Source organism: Scomber japonicus, chromosome 19, assembly GCF_027409825.1.
Source record: "Scomber japonicus isolate fScoJap1 chromosome 19, fScoJap1.pri, whole genome shotgun sequence".
NCBI lineage: Eukaryota > Metazoa > Chordata > Actinopteri > Scombriformes > Scombridae > Scomber > Scomber japonicus.
Window position 1 is genome coordinate 26,061,058 of NC_070596.1, and position 22,177 is coordinate 26,083,234.

General features: G+C 39.6%; 1 protein-coding gene across 1 annotated transcript in view; it reads left to right on the plus strand.

The window, feature by feature from the left end:
• Positions 1-21,828, plus strand: part of adamts6 (ADAM metallopeptidase with thrombospondin type 1 motif, 6) — an 82,777-nt gene extending 60,949 nt beyond the window's left edge. Inside the window, exons 16-24 of the mRNA XM_053340034.1 lie at positions 2,711-2,834; positions 3,541-3,621; positions 6,555-6,718; positions 9,393-9,531; positions 11,477-11,606; positions 15,357-15,561; positions 15,651-15,827; positions 19,475-19,631; positions 21,719-21,828. Of these exons, the coding sequence (XP_053196009.1) occupies positions 2,711-2,834; positions 3,541-3,621; positions 6,555-6,718; positions 9,393-9,531; positions 11,477-11,606; positions 15,357-15,561; positions 15,651-15,827; positions 19,475-19,631; positions 21,719-21,828 (1,287 nt within the window). The remainder of the gene's footprint in view (positions 1-2,710; positions 2,835-3,540; positions 3,622-6,554; positions 6,719-9,392; positions 9,532-11,476; positions 11,607-15,356; positions 15,562-15,650; positions 15,828-19,474; positions 19,632-21,718) is intronic.
• Positions 21,829-22,177: the final 349 nt, after the last annotated feature.

The following is a 22,177-nucleotide window of genomic DNA, read 5'->3' on the forward strand; positions in this document are numbered from 1 at the left end:
TAAAAACAACTATATAAGATCATTTTGTAATTCTACCTTCACAATACTGTAAAAAATGTTAATTAGTCAGTTAAGTAAAGTACAGATTAACTCTTGAGTGAAGGGAGTAATGAATGAGAGAAACAAGGGAGGGATTCATGTTAATACTATTAAATTTTAACCATGTATTGTTTTTATACTTGTGTAAAACAAACTATTTATACTATATGCATAATATACACTTTAAATGCATCAAATATCTCCTCATGAAATACAACAAAGTGGAGTTAATCTTCATCAAACTCCATCTGCTGTTGGAGATTACCTTTAAAAACAACTGTATAAGATTATTTTGTAAATCTATACTCACAATACTATAAAAAATGTTAATTAGTCAGTTAAGTACTTGAGTAAATTTACTTTAAAGTTACTTTCCTATCCATATTTACTATATAGTGCTTCACATTTACTGTAGCTAAACCTACAGCATCAGGTATATTATAATGTAATGTTTCATCTCTCTTTTTTTTTATCGTGCTTGGCTAAGTTGTTGACTACAGATAAAAAACTAACCTCTTGTCTAACTCTGACACATTTACATTGCAGTGTGAACTTAAAGTCTTAAATAATAAATAATAATGATAATTTACACAATCAAATAAAAGGGTGACAGTCCCATGCATTTAACTTTCTGATAATAATCCCACAATGCAAGGCGTTTTTTTACTGCAGAGTAACTTCTGACTGTCTATAATGTAGGAAGAAATGAGCGAGTAAAGAAAGGAGAGATTCAAGTTTGCTAACATTTGCCAATACTGCAATTCAATTTAACTTTATTGCTGTTACGCTTGTGTAAAACAAAACATATGCTGCGTCTCAAATAGTGTACTTCTACACTTACACTTCATATTTTGAGTTCATTCACACTGAGAAGTATGGAAAAATGCAGTATATTTATATTTATACTGTTTTTAATCAACTTTTTATACATGTGTAAAGCAAAACATAGGCTTGTCATTAATCGATATATACTATATAAATAAAATGTGCTTTAAATATATCAAATATTTCCTTTTGCTTATGAAATAGTGGAGTGAAAGTATAAAGTCTCACAAAATGGAAATTATAAAGTACTCTAATGAACTGGAGATTACCTTTAAACATAACTATTTAAGTATAATGCCACCCTCATAGTGCTTTAAATGCTAATTAGTAAGTTAAGCACTTGAGTAAATGTACTTTAAAGTTACTCTCCGGTCCTGCTGGTTTAAATATCCACATACAGTAAAAGCCTGTGATTGTATGGGATTGTATGACTGCTGTATAAATAAAAGAGGAGGGCATTGTATTCTGGTGACTTCCTCTATAAACAAACAAGACAAATTCCCCCCCCCCCCCCCCCCCCCCCTCCCCCCCAAAAAACAAAAAAAAATCCCCCCCAGCAGTGGTAGTCAGTCCTGTTTCTTTTCTTTTAAAGGGGACATATCATGCTTTTTGGGTGTTTCCTGTTATTTTTATACTGTTATGATGTTGGATGTCTTTGTTTTTATGAGGTAAAAGTTTGTAAAAATGCTGCCTTCAAGTCAAAATCAAGGGTTTCAGTCTACTCTGAATATTTTATTTGTTAAGTTACCTCTACTTCCTGCTCATGATGACGTCAGATTGTTCACGCATATCCACCAACAATCGTCCGCATCGTAGTATTTGTTGCTAGCGTTGTTCACTTGCATGTTTGCAACAAGTAAAGTACGAGGGAAAAAAAGAGAAACTTTAGTTGGTTTTCGTAGCCTCTTGAGTCTGAGGAAACTTCCTGAAGCTGACCAATCAGAGCAGAGTGGGCTCATTAGGAGAAGGAGGGGGGGCCTTAAAGAGACAGGAGCAAAAACGGCTTGTTTCAGACAGAGGCTGAACTCACTTTGTGTCATGATATCGGTCAAAAACAAAATCTATTTATCCAATTTAACTTTTTGGGCAATCTTTACCACAAAACGCACAAAAAAAGACCTGCAGATTGCATTATGGTTGCTATAGATACAGGTTGTTCTATGATTGCTATAGATATAGGTTGTTCTATGGTTGCTATAGATACAGGTTATTCTATGGTTGCTATAGATACAGGTTGTTCTATGGTTGCTATAGATACAAGTTGTTCTATGATTGCAATAGATACAGGTTGTTCTATGGTTGCTATAGATACAGGTTATTCTATGGTTGCTATAGATACACGTTGTTCTGTGGTTGCTATAGATACACGTTGTTCTGTGGTTGCTATAGATACAGGTTGAGCTAGTGTATAAACGAAGAAAAACACAAATTTAACATGTTTTTAAAGAAGTTTTGAACAAATGAGGTCTGAGTGAAGTCTGTAAAACATAAAATTTAGGGTCAATGAGAAAAACAATCCATGTTTTATGTTGTCAAGGCCTCAAAGTGGTAGGAAAAGCAAAGAAAGGATTTTTTAAATAGCACCTTCAAAGAGATAAAGGGCCAGTATAAGATCAATAAGTTGTTTTTAACTTTAAATCACGCAAAGATATTCAAGTAGAGCTCCAGAAGATGAGCATAGAGCTATAAATGTGCCCTTTTAAAGACCTTTTAAAGCCTTTGTTCTGACCTCTGACCTCAAGAGATTTGTGATAATCTCTTATTTCGGTGCTAAATAACTCACATGTTAAATCCTCACTCTTACTCATTAACTCTCTGGCTGCTTTGTTTGTTAAACCTTTTAAAGCACGTGGGCTGTGACAACATCCTGGGGTCTGACGCTAAAGAAGATCGATGCCGTGTGTGCGGAGGAGACGGCAGCACCTGCGAGGCCACGGAGGGACTCTTCAACGAGTCTCTACCCAGAGGAGGTAAAACAGGACTCCAGGCGCCGCAACCTTTCCATTACATCTTCATCCACATTAAGCAGCTTTCAGGCTTTTCTTCTTTATTCATTCAGTATGAAACGGATGAGCGGAGATAGTGTGTTTTGGTTTGATGACCACATGTGACAAATTTTTTAAAATCACCGGAGATGAAAGTTTGTGTAACTCATCTCCGAAGCCAGGAAGATAATCTGGTGCCTTTTCTTTCTTTCCCCCGCTTTGTCACCCACTGACTGAGCATATTTAGCTATTTAGTATCACGTAAGAATATAGAACAAAAACCTAATATTTATCCCGTTAATTACATCATCGAGTGAGGAAATCAGCAGTAGAGATAGGGGCTTGGTGTTGGCTGTAGCCCGAGGTCGTCTATAGAGAGCTGGAGGGAGACAGAAAACATATTTCTCCTTCTATGGTATGGCTAGTAAACCATCTAAAAATACTGTGTGTGCATGTGTGTGTGCGTGTGCGTGTGTGTGTGTGTGTGTGTGTGTGACTGTTAAGAAAAAGGAGGGGATTGTTTTGTCCTCCTGTAGGATTGCTTTGTCCTTTTTGGGTGATTTGGAATTTATTCTATATGTGTTCCTACCTACGTAACACGATAGCGTCTGTAGCTTTCTGTCTTTTCTGTGATGTCTCTCATTGAGTGGGAGAAACACCGGCGTAATGATGCATGTCCTTCTCTTTCCAGGCTACATGGAGGTGGTTCAGATCCCAAAAGGCTCGGTTCACATCGAGATCAAAGAAATTGCCATGTCGAAGAATTACATCGGTAAGCCGTGGCCTCGAGAAGATCAAGTCACACTTATAATTAGACTATTTTTATTAGTTGCACTAATAAGAAGCTCCCCTAGAGGATGAAACCTACTAATTTGAGTGATTATTTGTCTTTTCATCTGGTGGCAGCATGAGTCATTTTTTGGTTTAGTTTATTTTAACAGGTCCTGTAATTTTTAAGTCATTTCCTGGAAATTTTCTGTGTAATTTACAAGCATTTAACAGTTCATTTTGGTACATTTTATAGAAAGGTTGGTGCAATTTGGTACAAATTAGAAGAAAAAACAGCTTGTTTAGTTGGTAAGTACATAGTAGTCTTATCAAAAATCTGATATAACAGATAAAATACTTTCATCACGTAGTTATGTATAAAACAATATATTAGTATATTAGGTTGCTTCTTAAAAAATAATTGATGAGCTAAGTTCCCAAAATCCCATATATTATATATTACCAAATGGCATCACCTTTTTAAAGAAATGTTTGATGAATGAACAGTTTCACAGCAGCTACTTATAGAAAATTATTAAAAAATGTTCCTGAAAATTAGTGAGAAAGTAATGATCCGTAAAATAAAGTGTTACAGTAATTGCTGATAGTATCTTTAAGAAACAACCTAATATGCTAATTTATCATTGGACACACAAAACTACACAATAAAAGCTATAACTGAATTTTCCGTCTGTTGAAGAGTTGATAAGAAAATAATGAATTAAAGTAACTACATATGAGCCCAAATATGACTTACCAGATAAATCAACTTAACACTTACTTTAATTTTTCTTATAATGATAAAATTGCACCAAACCTCTTCCTGTAAAATGTCCTAAAGATTAACTGTTAAATACCTGAAAATGACTCACTTTCCAGGAAATTAGAATAACATTAAGGGACCTATAAAATAAAGTGATACCTTGTTTTTTTTACTATAATAGCTCAACAACTATTGGATTAGATTGCCATGATGACTTTTTACAGGCGTTCATTATCTCCAGAGGATAAATCTTAATGACTTTTCATCTAGCACCAAAAGCAGGAAAATGTGAGACTTATCCAGAGAAATATCTCAACATCTACCAAATGTGTTGGTCCATCATTTTCTACTCTAGTCTGACTCTCATGGTTCTCAGAGGATGAACCCTAATGAGTTTGGTGATTCTCTGACCTTTCATCTAGAAACACCATGAGGTTGACATTTGTGGTTTTAAGTGAAATCTCTTTAAATGCTGCCATAAAATGTGGTTCCCCGACAGGATAAAGTGTAATATAACTGTGATAATCCCTTAAATTTTCATCTATTGCTATCATCAAGTAAGAATTTTACTTTGGTTTATGACCAGATAGATGCAAAACTAATGACATTCCCATCAGCCTCAGCTGCAGTTTGTTTATAGCGGTAATGTCAGCATGCTAAAATGCTTAACTGAGAAGGTGAACATTGTAAAAACTAAAGCTGCTAAACATCAGCATGTTTAACATTGTCATTGTGAGCATGTGAGTTTGCTGACATCTGCATTTAGCTCAAAGGAACTTCTGTGCCTCACAGGGCTGCTGGCACGGCTCTAGTTTCTTGTAGAGTCTTGTTTTCGTATCAGTCCATCAAAATTCACCACAGTGTGATGAATTGGCAATTTACATTTACATGAAACTGTTTCACATTATCTGTTCTGTTCTGTGTCAACCACATTTCCAGGGATTTCTTTGTGTCTTTGTCGAGAGCAAATTAGAATATGCCTTTTGTTTTATCTCCTGTTGCTTAATGTGAAGCTATAAAACAGCGTCTGTTAAAAAAAAAAAAAAAAAAAAAGTTGAATTTTTGCACGTGTGTTGGCCGTCTTGGCACCAGACTCATCCGCTCCGTTCCAGACTAAACAAAAACTATTTGCAAGTTGCACTGGCAGCATCAGAACCAAAACAATCAAACAACGGGATTCAATTAAGCCCGTTCTGTATCTTTTCATTAACAAGAGAAAGACATGTGACAGCGTGTTGAATTTATAGCGGATGGTGTTGATGGAGGGCTTAAGTTACACTTTGAACCACAGAGCTGCGTCAGATTTATAGGGCCGTGGTGACAGCTGCCTGGTCCACCAGGATTATGGGGGATATGATGTCTATATATCAAAGTTTAAAGAGTGCAATTTCGGCTATTGTGTGGACCTGATCTCCCTTCCAAGCAATTTGTAACTTTGTTATGAATTTCATGTGTGACCCCGTTGATAAAGACAATATTTTTCTTTTGTTGCATTGTCTGAGGCCTTGCTATTTAGGTCAGCAAAGTTTGCATTTTTTGAATGTTTTATTAAAGCAAAAACTAAGTGAGACTGGAATACTTGTGAAGATGTATAAACACACTGTGCAAAATAACAAGATCACAATGCTCACAATCAGTGCCAGATGTCCCGAGAATGAATTTATGGAGCAGGAGGATTGTCTTATGTTAAAGAGGAGTAAACTATTGTTCATCTAATCTGTGTAAATGCTGCAGAGGGGAATCTGCAGGCGCGGGCCAGAGAGACAGAATCGTTGGATCGTTTCTCCTCAATTTGGCCTCATTTCAGCGCAGAGAAAGTGGATATTTTCAGATCTGTTGTGCTTGGAGACCAACGTTTGTTTTGACAACCAGACAGAATGGTATTCATGAGATTCGTCCAGGCTTTCACCTGAAGTGTGTTTTCTTTCTCTTCCTAAATTAGACGTATGTACGTGTCGCTGCACGTGAATGTCCTCACCCCGCAGAGTGTGTGCACAGGCACGTGTGTGCGTCTGTCGAGGGATAGAGAGTTGTCAGCGATGATGAAGATGAACAACGGCAGTGACATCACGGCAAATGATTGTCTCCACCTGTTGCCTCGGCTACCGTTCCTTGTCTGCTTTAGATTTCAGCTTTTCTCAAAGTGTTTCTTGTTTCCTTCTGTGGGCGTTCAGCTTTGAAATCCGAAGGGGACGATTATTACATCAACGGAGCGTGGACCATCGACTGGCCCAGGAAGTTTGACATCGCAGGCACGGCCTTCCACTACAAGAGACCCTCGGACGAACCGGAGTCCTTAGAGGCCCTAGGAGCTACCACTGAAAACCTGGTTGTCATGGTAACACAAGACTTCTTTTGGTCTCATTTATCCAAAAGAGATTATTTTCATTACTGATTAATCTACCAGTTTCTCCATTTATTGAGATAGTAACTTCCCAGAGCACAATACTGCCATCTTTAAATGTCTTGTTTAATCAGACCAAGAATCCAAAACCCAAAGATGTTTGGTTCACTATCACATTACACTAAGAAAACCAGAAAATATGAACTTTATGAAGCTGGAACCAGTACTTTTTTGCCATATTTGTCTTTAATATAACTTAAACCATTATCTTTAAACCATTTAAACCATTACTTAAACCACGATTATCAAAATAGCTGTCGACTAATTTTCTATCAGTGCATTTCATCTTTAATATGTCAGTTTGGTACAGAAGTGGATAAATAATTTATTAGTACTTCATAGATCAGATTATTAATCAGAGCAATGTTTGGGCTGCCAGGTTGTGGAAAGCCCATTTGATGGTATTAAGCCTTTCTATTTGGCATTAATGCAGTTATAAATGTTTAAAATGTATTAATAAATACTTGATTATGGCATAAAGTTTGTAGTTATGAATGCTAGTAAGTTTTTAATGAAGTGTTTTTACAATAATCCATCATGTCCACAGTTGTAAATGTTAATAAATTGTTAATAAACTGGATTTTGGTTCAGATATTTGCAGCTTTGCAGAAGATCAAAGGTTGATGAGGCCATTGGAGGATCATCCTGATGAATTAAAAGCAAAAAAGACAAAGCAAATGTCTCAATAAAGGACCAAAAACAAATTTTTAACAAGCTGGCAACCCAAAAACTGTAGTTATGATTGACTTATAACTAAGGGTTAGGGTTAGTGATCGTAATAGCGAATACACCAGTTCATAATAGTTGTAGAATTGATCAGAAACTTTCCCCCTGAATTTGAAAAGTGATTGATTTAAACAGTTAAATGTTTCTAAAAGTGTAATCTGTGTCCTCAATTCACCATTTGCAAGACACATATAGTAACAGAGATGCATCTTACAGAAATGCTTCTTGGGAATTGTACTTCTTGTACTTTTGTCTTGTACTTTTGACTTTTTTTTTTCCTTTTTTAAATCAAAGAAACAGATATTTTCTAAAGCAGTTTTGCAGTCTTTTGTGCTGATGAGTCAACCAGGGGAGTTTCGTGTGCATCAGCTCAATGTTATAGATGCACAAAAATGAACAGGACACTTCCGGACACTTGAAATAACTTGCTGTTCCTGTCCTCTTAAACTCGACATCTGGCAGCAAACCTTAGGTGACCCTCAGCCAGTGGTTTGAGCTATTTATATGCGGACAATAAAAAAAAAATCTTTCTTGGCAGAGTGCAAACACAATGTCACTGGGAGTCTGCTCTTACATGTTTTGTGCATTAGTGTGAATGCACTTAGATTTTTTAAATGGGTTTTATGACAAGTTTCTTTGTGCATGTTTGTGTGTGGCTGTGCTCTGGTTGTGTGCTGATGTGAGGCAACTGAGCATTTTCTTGTAGTAATACTCTGCGGTTTCTGCCTCGACATGAATGCTTAAAATACCAGACCACACAGCACCACTGGAATAGACAAGCAACTGGCCACTCGACCACTAGCCATTTCTTTGTGGCTTTCAAAGCTGTGGCCGACTCCCTCGGTCTCTGCATCCAGCAGACTAATATAAACCCACCAGGGCCTCACTGATCTGCACTTTTCAAACTGCATTGAAAGCTGCAATCATCAATATTTTTCTATAAACAAAGGATCAAATGAATTCAGTGTGGGTGATATGCAAAAAATGATCACCTGACTCCACAGCGCTATGGAGCATTTTAGCATCTTTTAGCATTTTTGTTTGGTTTTATGGTACTCAACTTTGAAAACCTATCATACTCTATCTGCTCTCCACCAAACTGCAGACAAATTTAACATTTATCTGGTGAAAATAGTGGAGTATTTTGCAGCTTAAAAAAGATAAAAGATATTTTCCTCAGGAGCTGGTGGAGACCAAAAATGAAGCTAAAAGCAGAGTGAATATGTGATCACTTGTTGAATGAACATTAACATGACGCCATGTGAATGCTACTTTTGCTACATGTGTGATTTATGTGTAAAAAAAAGCTTTATCATAACAACTTTATAAGCATATTTTATGCATAATGCCTTTTAAAAGCATGAATGAATAACTATATAAAGTGTCTTTTTCATATTCGTAAGTGTGTTTTTATACTAAACTCAGAAATTGCATACAAATTACCTTTAACTGCTGGCTAACTGTAATATGTCCCTTATTCTGTCCTCTCCTGCAAACAAAGTTAGCTTCTAGCTGGTGAACATTTTGCAATATTTTGTAGCTAAAAAGCCTCAAGAGCTGGTGGAGACCAAAACTGGAGCTAAAAGCAGAGTGAATAATGCACTTACATTCATTAAATGAACATTAACATGACTCCACATAAAGGCAAATCTTTTCTCCGTGTATGATTTATGTGTAAATAAGCTGCTATTTTTTAGTTATAACAACTTTGTAAGCATATTTTAAGCATAATGCCAGTTTAAGAGCAAGATGCATCTCCATATAAAGACATTTTTTTTAATATTCCTTAATTTTTTTTAATACTAAACTCAGAAATGTTACAATAATTACCTTCAACCTCTGGCTAAATGTAATATTTCCCCTTTTTCTATCCTCTCTGCAGGTTCTCCTTCAGGAACAGAACCTGGGAATACGCTACAAGTTCAACGTGCCGATCCAGCGCACAGGAAGCGGGGACAACGAGGTGGGCTTTTCCTGGCACCACCTGCCCTGGTCTGAATGCTCAGCTACCTGCGCTGGAGGTACGTCTCCTGGTGAAACCTTTAATCTACGCTCATTTTAGCACCGCTATCAATCTGAACTTTTTATAGTCACAAAAATGCGGCTGCAGCTTTTCCAACATGAAACCGGTGTGGAAGAGCTTCAGGGTGTTCTTTGACTTCAGTTTAACTTCTGACACAAAAGTTAAAATGTTTATGCAGGTGTGTTCCCCCCCCCCCCCCCCACTTGGGAAATATGCTGAAAACTAAACCTCTATAATCGCCAGCTCACTTTACAGAAGATCTTTCACTCTCTTTACTCCTGTCAGGTGCCGAGGGCCAAATATAAAAACTCCTGTATCAGCATTTTTGCTCTGATTACATAGTTTTAAATCAATTCGAACATTTTATCAGTTATTTTAAGCATTGCATGAGTTAGCTGCCTGTCACATGACATACAGTATGTAAATCTGCATTTCAAATTCTTATTATTTAAGTTTATTATTTCTTATTATTATAGTTTATTTTTCTACAAGAGAAGAATACCACCTTCTCTTCTGGCGACCTTCTGCTGTGTTACGGTGGCCAGTTGCCTCTCGAAAAAGAGCACTCCAAGCGTTTTGGTATTGAATACCATAACACGCTGTGGGTGTTTTAAATTCTTCTTGAATATTTCTAACCTTCTCAAATATTTAATGTCTTGTATCTTGTGTGTGTGTGTGTGTGTGTCTGTGTCATTCAGTAAATCTTCCCCAACCAATAATTCCACAAATGCTGAAGAGCAGTGTGCGGAAACCCAGTATCATAATTTGCGATGGGTTTCCAAAATCATTACTTTATAGCTGGAGATTCGGCCTCTAATAAATTCAATATGTATATTTTCCATATTTTAGCCGGAGTAATGAATATGGTGTAATTTCTGTGAATGAGCTGCTCTGCATAGCTTCTGGTTTACCAGCGCTGCACACAGAGACGACCACTCTTCCAGAGCGCTTGTCCGACAAAGTCAAACATTCAAAATCTGAAACCGCAGTGAAATGTTGACCATGGCCTCAAGAATGACTAAACCAAACCTTTTAGCCCAAAAGCAATGGGTTTCATGTAACAATAAATAGTGTTTCTTCCCAGTTGTCAAGCGCGGCCTGGACGGGTTTGTAATATTTTGTAAAAGCATGACTGAATAAGCATGTGGGTTTTTCTGAGGAAGGAGTTCCAAGTCCGGAGCAGGAGTTTGCAGCTCTGCCTTTCGATGGGGAAGCACACATGGCCTTCCAGTGTCGTAAACATGCCGTCGCATTGTTGATCTAAATGATCTAATTTGTGTCTACTGTGTGTCTCTGACCACACGGAGCTTTAAATCCGAAAAATGTTACTTAATCATTCACCCATTCAATATAGCTAGCTCAGCTAATCATGAAGTGTTGTTTAATATATCACTACAGTAATAAAACCCATGAAAAACACCTTTTGACAACCTTACAACTGAAACTCTTTAACCCCATGGTTCGCAGTATTCCTCCAAACTGTATTTCACTCTCGGCACAGATGGGTAGATTTTCTATACTTCACGCATATACACACACACATCCATATCTCATTACATCTGCCAGACAAGTCTGCTGCGGGATATGTCCCACGAGGGTCCAAACAGACCCTTTCTGAGTTGGTATGGTATACACGCGCACACACACACACACACACACACACACACAGTAGGAGGTGTGACACCGATACGGTAGCCCTCACTCTCTCCATTAGAAGCCAAAGTAAAGAGCGCTCTGCTCTGTAAAAGTGATTTGCCAAGATATCCTGCAAAGAATCAGGAATTTACATGTCTGGATTTACTACAGACTGAAAGTGATACCATCTCCGCTTAAACACAGCGCTCGACACGGCGGCCCGGGCTCCATGTTTCTGAAGGGGGGGATTCATGTGCGGGATCAGCTGCGCACTGCGATGCATTATTGATGGGTCTTTTCCCTTACAGGTTCCCAGAAGCAGGAGGTGGTTTGTAAGAGGCTGGATGACAACTCGGTGGTCCAGAACAGCTACTGCGACCCAGACGGAAAACCTCCAGAGAACCAGAGAGACTGCAACACTGAGCCATGTCCTCCAGAGTACGTAACACTGAGGCTCCATTATTCATTTGGGCAATTGGCAGAGTAAACGTTCAGTATGTAAAATGTGAGAAATCAGAGGAAAATGGCAATCACGAGTTCCTAGATGACAAGGTGATGCTTTCAGGTTGGTTGTTTTGTGCGACCAACAGCCCAAAACTTGAATGTATATATTTTACAATGATATAAAAACCTTGATGTTGGTTGGGAGTTTGGCTTTTGCTTGATAAATGCCATAGATGATTAATCGATTATCAAGTTTTCCTCCTCTTTAGCTTCATTTGTTCAGTACTCTTGCAGAGGAAAATCCCTTTTTTTAGAGTGTTTACATTCATTTTAAACCTACATTTAAGGTTTCTGGACAATTGTTGGTGGCAGAAACCAAGCTGTAAACACAAAAGTGACATATTATTACCTTTTAAATTGATATGATGGACTTGATAGACAGCAGAGCAACATTATCATTCATTTGGAGCCATATTTATATCCACTTTATGAATTTAAATGCAATATTAACTCTTCTTTTAGCTCTGTTTTGGTCTCCAACTCCTGGCTCTTTAGTTGCTAAATGCTCACCTGCTAGTTGCTAACTCTGCTGTTCAGTGCTAAGCAGGTAGAGTAGTTATTTTTTTTCACTGAAACAGTAAAGTTGGGGTCATAAAACCAAAACAATAAGCTTAAAGCCACTAAAGCGCTCCGTAGAGCAGAGGTGAACAACAGAGTCGGCTGATAATTCTCTGTGGGTTCGTCACTACGAGCGACACCTTGCACATTACACATAGTCATCCGATCCACTGTTAATATAAAAATCTCGAATAGTTAATGCTTTTAAAATAAAAACCTTCCATAAAAGTGAAACCGACTCATATTAATTCGGTTTCAGTGAGCCCTAGTTGTAAAATGTGTTTGGAAGAAAATAATAACATAAAATGGCAGTGATTTATAACTTCATATGTTAACTATTTTCAGGGGTTGCCTCGTGCCAAAAATAAGAGCCTTGAAAATGACCACCTGTGTTTGATTGTTTTGGCTTCTTCGCCGATCCTCGAGGGGTAATATACACGTATACAGGTGGAATACGAACTTGTGTTTGGTGGCCAAATGTCCGTAAACTCTTTGCTGTAGCTGGAAGCATCCCCAGACTCTCCAATCATGTCTGGAAAAAGAGGGATTAAATGAATCAGGTTAATTAGTTTCAGACTATTTGACAATTATTTGCATGTGAGAGAGTGTGTTGGTGTCTTCCAGCCAAAAAAACTGATAATATCATAAATCTACTGTGTAAGTGGCCATTTGTTTTCATACATTCACACTGCAGCCTTAGGTTATTTATTTTCACATCTGTACTCGGTGGGCGCCGACTCGTTGTATCTCATTTATTAGTCGCCTCATTATTAGTGCTTGAAGGCTGTTTGCAGTGCGTGTGTGTGTGTTTAGAGTTACGGCGCTTCACATGACGTTTGTGTCTGTTAGGAGGGCAAACACATCTTCTGCAGCCTCAGGAGAGGCCGACTTAAGGAGACCGTGTAAACACAATTGTTTTAGAATAGCCAGGGTTTTATGGGCCCGAGTAATGAAAGCTAACACAGATGTTTGAACACGTCGTTAATTCTGTATACATTCCTTCAGATGATGTAATATCTCACAGGCTGGATGTGTTTGGAGGGCTGTTGTCTGGGCAGTTTTATGATATTAATTCTGAAGTCCGCAGACTGTCGGGGTTGAACAAGTCTAAGTCTTAATTTTCTGCAGGTCAAAAAACTCAAACGGCCTGGCATGGCACGGCACGGCACAGCGCTAGTAGACACTAACACACACATTTAAAAAACCACGGCACTTAACGTCTGCTTGTGTCAGAAGAGTTTATCTGCATCGTTTATATTTTAATGAATTTTAAAATGGTTCAGGTGTTGGTCATTTGTCTAATATTATTTCCACATTTTCGTTTATGTTGATGAGTTTGGACGTTACTTTGGCAACACTAAAACAGTTTGTAGACAATGTTTTAATGCCGTTTAAAGAAATATCTCATATTTGTGCGCCAAGTATGAAGTAGAAAGCCAGGAAGCGATTAGCCTAGTTTAAGCTAAATAGCCTAATTTAGCCAACAAAAACAATAGGCTACATAACTCACTATAAAACCACAAATTGTCATTTTTACATTACAGTTTGTGTTCATATTAAACTAACAGAGATACAGTGTGTTAATTAGTAAGATTTAGAGGAGCTAGTTGGTGGTTTTATAAACTTTGAACCAGGCTACCTGTAGCTATCCCTGCTTCATGCTAAGTTAAGCTAACCGTGTTATTCTTCTTCTCATGTATTTTGCAAAGAAACCAAATATATCTTCTAATATATATTTGTCTTTGTGGTTTTTGGATGCCTAAGGAAACCTGTTTTATATGAGTTATTGATACAGAGAGCAATATTATAAAGCCAGGAGGCGATTAGCCTAGTTTAAGCTAAATAGCCTAATCTAGCCAACAAACACAAGTTACACTAGGCTACATAACTCACTATAAAACCACAGACTGTCATTTTTACATTACAGTTTGTGTTCATATTAAACTAACAGAGATACAGTGTGTTAATTAGTCAGATTTAGAGGAGCTAGTCGGTTTTTTTTTAAACTTTGAACCAGGCTACCTGTAGCTATCCCTGCTTCATGCTAAGTTAAGCTAACCGTGTTATTACTCTTTTCATGTAACTTTTGCAAAGAAACCGAATACATCATCTAATATATATTTGACTTTGTGGTTTTTGGATGCCTCAGGAAACCTGTTTTATATGAGTTATTGATACAGAGAGCAATATTATAAAGCCAGGAGGCGATTAGTCTAGTTTAAGCTAAATAGCCTAATCTAGCCAATAAACACAAGTTACACTAGGCTACATAACTCACTATAAAACCACAAACTGTCATTTTTACATTATAATTTGTGTTCATATTAAACTAACAGAGATACAGTGTGTTAATTAGTCAGATTTAGAGGAGATGGTTGGTGTATTTCTAAACTTTCAAGCAGGCTAGGTGTTTCTTGACTCTAGTTCTGTACTTGACAGCTGTATTTTTCTTCTCATATTACTTTTGCAAAGAAATCAAATACATGTTTTGAGAGCGTGTTTTTCTAATCTCAATTTATCTGTGTTTTATTGGATACCTTTTAAGAAACCCATTTGATTTGAGTTACTGAAGAGAGAAGAGTGATATTTTGTTTTTTTGGGCATTTTTTTGTTTAGTTTTTGTGTGTATATTTGATGTTCTTTTGGACTGCGGATGATTTATTTAAAGAACAGAAAAAAGGAGAATGAAAAAGAAAGTTGTGGACAAATTATTAGGAATGATAAAGGTTTCCCAACTAAATTTGACCACAGTGTCCTGCTGTGAAATAAGGCCTCAAGATTAATACAGGACCAACTTTTTCACCTTCTCTAGGCCCCTTTCATTTCAGTTTATACTGTCCTTTAGTTGTTCATGTTCCCAAACAAAATTTGCACAAACCCAATTGAAACAAAGTGAACTTGGGGCTTTCAGAGTCTGTAGACTGGGTGGAAAGTTGCCTCTTTGGCATTTCATTAATCCTGCCTTAAATGTACAGAACCATAATGTGATTTTACGCACTAACTGAGATTACTGATAGTCTGGTAGTAATTAAGTAACTGCAGGGAGTAACATCGCTGCCAAAAATCACAGAGCTTACTCTTAGCTTTGGTTCTTATGTGCAAAACGGTTTTATTTCTCTCCATCAGGTGGTTTATTGGCGACTGGTCGGAGTGTGGGAAGACGTGTGATGGCGGCATCAGGACGAGGACAGTCCTGTGTATCAGGAAGATCGGCCCTGCTGAGGAGGAAACGCTGGAGGACACTCACTGTCTGACTCACCGACCTATCGAACGAGAGTCTTGCAACAACCAGTCCTGTCCGCCGAAGTGGGTCACCCTGGACTGGTCGGAGGTAAGACGATACACTTGAGACCGAGCTGTTCTCTTTTGACTCATTGTGCTGTCAAGATCCTCTTCTTACACCTCCTCCTCCCTCTTTAGTGCACGCCGAAATGTGGCCCCGGCTTCAAGCACCGCATTGCCTTGTGTAAAAGCAGCGATCTGACCAAGACCTTCCCGCATGCCCACTGCCCGAGCAACATCAAGCCTCCGGTCAAAATCCGCTGCAGTTTAGGACGCTGCCCTCCTCCGCGCTGGATCCCTGGCGAATGGGGACAGGTAGGACAGCTTCTCCGTCACAAGTCTCTTCTTGTTCTTCTTTTTTTTTTTTTTTAGCTTGGGCACAATTTCAGTGTCCTGGTTAATCCTTTAAAAGGATAGTGTGAAGACAAAAGATGTACAGATATACTCCAAGTGTCTGTGAATGGTTAATGTAATTTACACCTGGGTGACACACACTGGGTCCTAAGCAAGCTTGTGACGTGTGTTTGTGCGCGAGTCCAAGTGCTCCAACAGGCCTGGAGTGTGTGATCAGTGGCAGAAAGATCCCCACTGCCTGTTTGAAGTTTATCTCCTGCCTCAGACCAGGCCTCTCTATCACTTCCAGGAACACGATTTAGAGGAAGACTGAGGAGTAGCATTCTTGGGCTCACCCTGACATGACTTAGTGCGCTCAGAGAAGCTGTTGAACACTTTACAACACAGCTGACTCATGTTGGTGAGCGCACGCCAAAAAACGTGCGTCAGAGAGAGTTGTATCTACAAAAAAGTATGGCATGTTATTTTGCAGGGTTTGTTAATAATTTAGTGTAAAACTGGAATTTTTAAACAGTGCACGCTGATGTTTAGAGGAGGGCCGTGACGGGTCGCTGGTACTCCAGTGGAGCTGATGTCATCGGTTTCAGCTCTGTGTTGTTCAGGGTTAAAGGTCAAAGGTCAAGAGTCAGGCAGTCTGGGTCGCAGGCCTCTCCTCATAACGGCCACATGTGCACTCACGGCCACAAACATCAATAACGCACCTTTACAATTCAATCAGAGGCAATAACAGTCGTAAACAAAGCAGAGCTGACTGATAACCTCGGCGTGGTCCATCAAAGAGCCGAGTCGAGGTTAATACCTCGCGGAGCAACAGCTGGAGTCTGCTCTTACACAGCACTTTCTCATGTGCTGCAGAGGTGTGTGTGTGTGTGCAACCCTCTCTTCCCTCTTTCTCTCTCTCCACCTCTTCTTTCTTTGGCTGTAATTACAAGCTTCGCCCTTGCTGCTCCGCGTTCCCTCACTGGCCGGCTCTCGAAGCGCCAGAAAGGAGAGATTGTTGCCAGCTACCGAACGCCTGGTCTCCCAGGCCAAAAGGTCAGCGGTTCAAATCCCACTTAAGTCCCACCATTGACGTACACCATCTGTCATGGCTGGCAGCGGGCCCTAATAAAGACTCTCTAATTGGGAAGGGATGACATGCGGGCTCACTGATCTGAGGCAGCCAAGAGAGGATCGCTGAAGGTGACAGAAAAGCCTGGTAGTTCTCTCGTCAGCGGGGGAGGCTATTTGCTGATGTCTGGGTTCATATCACAAAGTGCTCACACATAATGATAGCTGGCAGGTGTGTTGTTTCTTAGCGCTTCCAGAGTCGGTTTGAGTAATTATAGAGATATCTGTTGGCATCTACTGCAATTGTTTTCAGAGTCTCCCCCCCCCCCCCTCTTCTCCTTCTACAAAAGGAGTTTAATGGCCACCCATAGAAGAAGTAATCTCAGTTTTTATTACAACTGGCACATTGATAGAAGTCAGTCAAAGACATGCAGGTGCACATTTTGGGCTCAGTGCAACAAACTTTTTCACATGTCAACAAATGTTTTCTCCCTTAGTTCTGCGGTCTGGGAAAGTCCATCGAATATGCTCATTTTTCATAGATTTGGGGGTTTTTTGGCCTATTTTCTTTAAAATTAAGCCAATTTGGATCATATGCTGACAGATAATTCACATTGGATATTTCAAACTTTCAAGCCAATTAATCTTGCAGCTAAGATGCAGAAACAGAAACAGAAAAGGAAAAGGAAAGCCACACCTCAATGTTGGTTTTGTGATAATGATCAAAATGACTAATTAAGTACCTTAATATTACCTTAATGGATCCAAAAACACCCTAAATAAGTTACAAAGTATACAAAGTGAAGAAGAAAGAGAGAAATAAAAGCCAGACGACTCAAATACACAACTCAGTGACATGAAGCGAGATCCAAAAACGCTTTTATATAGCAGTGGTCAAAAAACACGGGAAGCCAGTGAGAGGAGCAGAGGTATCACAGGGGCGAGGCTGAGGCAAAAATCCAAGGAATCAGGCAGGGTCAAAAACACTAGGAAACACAAGAAGAACAACAACTAAAAAAATACGCTGGAACGCTCACTACAAGTAGAAAAGACAATCTGGCAAACAGGGGAATGTGAAGACATGCGGTTTTATACACAAAGGCAGGGTGAGCCAGTGAGACACAGGTGCAACACATTAGGGCGGGGCCAGGTAATCACACTAGTGGGAAAAACACTGGAGGGGAAGAAATGAAGTGACCTGAAAAGGTGAGTATAACTAAATAAAACAGGAAAAAATGTAAATAGCAAAGGAAAAGATGAGACATGACAAAAAGAGAGCATAAAAGCACAAATTTAAGTGTATAATACACAAGGTAAAAGCTATGAAACCAACAGAAAGTCAAAGAAAGCAAATATGTGTTAAGGTGCTTTTCTAAGGCCTAAGCTGGGGTCACTTTTTAGCTGAACACGACCCTCCAAACATATCACATATCAGCTCCTTCAAATGCCAAAATGAGTCCCAACAACTGCAGTGTGGTGAACGTCAGTCAAAGAAATGAACTTTCAAATTGGATCTTGAGCTTCTTCTACAGTTAATTCCCCATTTAAAGCACGTGGGCTTGACTTGAGTTGGATGTCATTAAGTCTAAGTTTGGCCTGTTGGTGTGAAAACACTTGTTGAATGTGTGAAAATTGGTTTAAAAATAAACAGTAGATGTAATTTAACATAATATTGCGTCAGTCTAATTTACCACTTACCATTCATCACTTGTAGTTTGATAAGTATAGCACAGGACGTCTAACTCGAGTCCTGACTCCCAGCTTCTAACTGAGTAATTCACAAGTTGTAATACAAGAATTAATTAGATATCTGATAATTAGATAATGATCAGAAGTATTTAGTCAACAGACAAGTCCTCATTGCACCTGTGGTCAGCATATTCTGCTGGATGCTTTTGCTGCTTTGCTTCTGGAGTTGCAGCTGTATCAGTTTATTTAATGTTTGTATATAACAGTATGAGCCAGGCTGTAAGAGCATCCATCCAAAAGACACATTTTGGCAGAAGTAAGACCGGATTCAGCCCAGTCTCCTTCCCGCGTGCGTACTGGTCGCAGCTCAACTCTCAGTCTGAGAAGAATTAAAGTGGAATTCCTCCGCACAAACAAGAGGAGGCAATTTTCTGTCTGTCTGTTTCTCTTTCTCTCCAATACACATGCACAAAAATGTGCACCGAAAACCTCGTGAGCTACAGTTGACCTGGATACTCTGTGTGTTGGGAAACACAGTTACTGACAGGCAGCCAGTTGAATCAGGCAAAAGGGAAGGTGACTCTGGCTGGCTCTGTCTGCTCGCTGCCTCCGTGCCCTGATGATTGGTTGATTGGATCAAGTCGTGCCGTGTGTGTGTGTGTGTGTGTGTGTGTGTGTGTGTGTGTGTGTGTGAGTGTGAGTGTGAGTGTGCGGGGATTACTCAGAAAGGCTGAGTGTGTGTCTGCATGCCCAGTATTCAGGGTCACAGAAGAAAGATGGTCCTCATTCACCTCATTAAGTAGAAAAACCACCTCTTTGGCTGCTCCTGTAGAAGCAATAAGTCCTGCTCTTGATGTTTTCTCTTACAGTGTTCGGCGCAGTGCGGCCTGGGCCAGCAGATGAGGACGGTGCAGTGTCTGTCCTACACCGGGCAGCCGTCTAATGAGTGTGCAGAGTCCCTCCGGCCCACCACCATGCAGCAGTGCGAGAGCAAGTGCGACGCCACCCCTATATCCAACGGCGACGGTAAGACGACGAAACGTGAGCACATCTGAGTCTGCCATCACGTTTTAATAGCGTTGGCTCGACCCGTCTGTGTGACGAGTTGTCTGCTCGCAGTTTTTCATCGTGAGGAGAAACGTGTGGTCGCCGGGGCGGATGCAGGTTTCTATTTAAAACTGCACAACTGCAAAACCTTACAAACCGCCATCGCCGCCATTCACATAAACCCTGATGGTTTATGTGAATACCAATTGTGCTCTACGTGCATTGCCTTCACACAAAAGGTTATAAACTGTCTCTATCATCGTCTTCACTGTTCTACTATGACCTAAACACGCTTGGATGACACACTCCTCTACACTTTGCCAGCTACATTAATCTTTCCAGTGAGGTTGGCTCCTGGTCAAAGCGAAGCAGCTCAACCCTCCATATACACTTACACATGATGGATGGCTATTCAGATGCACAGAGAAGGGCCTTTCGATTAGCCTGAATGGAAAACGTGAGCAGAGTTTACAGGCTGGCTAATGGGATTAGCTGTAGGCTAATTGTTCCTTTACGGACAGCAGTGAGGCAATGTCTCGTTTCATTTGGCTCTGCAGAGGCAGGGGCCGAAGCCTAATAAGGGAAGACACTCTGATCGTGATAAGGCATTTAGAGCACTGCCTGTCCGGCATCCAGCAAGCTGTGTGTGTGCATGTGTGTGTGTGTGAGTGTGCATGTGTGTGTGTGTGTGCATGTGTGTGTGTGCATCGTAGGGATGGCAGACAGCCCAGTTAGTGAATGAGGCCAGGATCTGTCTCAGTCGTAGCCTCTGCGTCCAAGTATAGTTGCAGTTTTATTCAGTTGAGGCCTGAGGGAGATGCACCAGCCCTCATGTGGCAGGTTAGCCCCAGTTTGTACCTCTCATGTATTACTGTTACATTTGAGTCACACAACACCACGCGTCGGACCGTCCCTGAAAATGCCAGAACACTGTGAAGGTATTTCCTGAATCCTGAAAGATTCTTCAAACCAGCTGAGTGAAAAAAATATTTGTCTGCTGCATCACAAAGAAGACAACTGTGTTTGGTTTAGGGTTTTTTGTAAAGCACAGCAAAATATTGTAAAAGAAGCCAGAACTGAAACAATTAGTTGATTAACTAACTAATTTGATCATTATTCTATTATTATTCACATTTTTGGTGCAAGAAAACACCAAAAATGTGAATATTTGCTGTTTTTTTCTTTGGCATATGTAACAGTCTATTGAATATCTAATGATGAATAGGCCAATTGTAATTTTTTTAACCATTTCAGACACTTGAGATGAATCGATAATGACAATAACTGTTAGTTGCAGCACTAAAAGGAAACATCAGTGGAGTTTTTAACATGCAAGAAGGAACAACTATAACACATACAGCAATAAATAATAAATAAAATTAATCTTAAACAATGTGTAAAGCCTACAAAGCATGAATTTGACTCCACGGAGAAGATGCATCACCTCAGTTGAGTTGATGTGATTATTTTTCATGCATTTATATTCAGACTCTAAACCTTAAAGACCTAAGCTGGTCTGTTGTGGGTTGACCTTCATGATCCTGCAGAAGCATCCAGACCATCAGGAGCTGACAGCTGACCACCTCAGTATGATGTTGTTAATGATAACACATTTTATATTAACACATCTCTTCATTTTGGTTCACATTGTGCAAACTGAGACATACTGTATATCATTTCTGGCTACCAACTTTGTTTGGATCTGGAAATACAGGCGTAACCTTGGAAACGGGTAAAAATCTTTATTATCGTGCGTTAGACTGAATATTTATTCACCTAGATGATTAGAGGAGTCTGGAAATACCTTCAGAACAGCGTGAAGTGTTGTTAAACGACCTTCTGGGTTTTTTAAAAGATTGCCAGGTAATTATTGTTTTTTTTAAGGAAAATCAGTTGCTTAGTGTTGTGACTCAAAAGGAGAGTCATACTCGTGAAAAAAAGACCCATAAAACAGTAAAAAAAAAAAAGAAGTTATTCAGGAATCTTATTTAAAATGTATTAAAATTCTTCAGCCTGTATTTTAAAACATCTGTCTCTAACTCCGGCTCGTTTCTTTCTCTCTCCAGAATGCAAAGATGTAAACAAAGTGGCTTACTGCCCGCTGGTGCTGAAGTTCAAGTTCTGCAGCCGTGCGTACTTCAGACAGATGTGCTGCAAGACTTGCCAGGGGCACTGACCCTTGGAGCACAAGAGCGAGACGAAGCGAAAGAGAGAGAGAGCGAGAGAGAGCGAATGAGAAGGAGAAAGAGAGAGAGGCAGAACAAAAGGCAAGAAAGATGGAGGGAGGCTCATACGGCACTGAAAGGGAGAGAAGAAGAAAACAGACTGAGGAAAAAAAAACAATCAAACTCTGGACCAGTGGAAGAAAAGGGGAAGGGATCTGCGCTGGAGAAAGAGCGAAAGAGCGAAAGAGTGGGAGAGAAGAAAGGAGTTCCCTGTTTATCACACCTGATCCTCCTGCCCTCCATCATGGTGGAATCCAAACCACTGCTCAGCCCATCACGCTGACACAAACTCTTATTCTT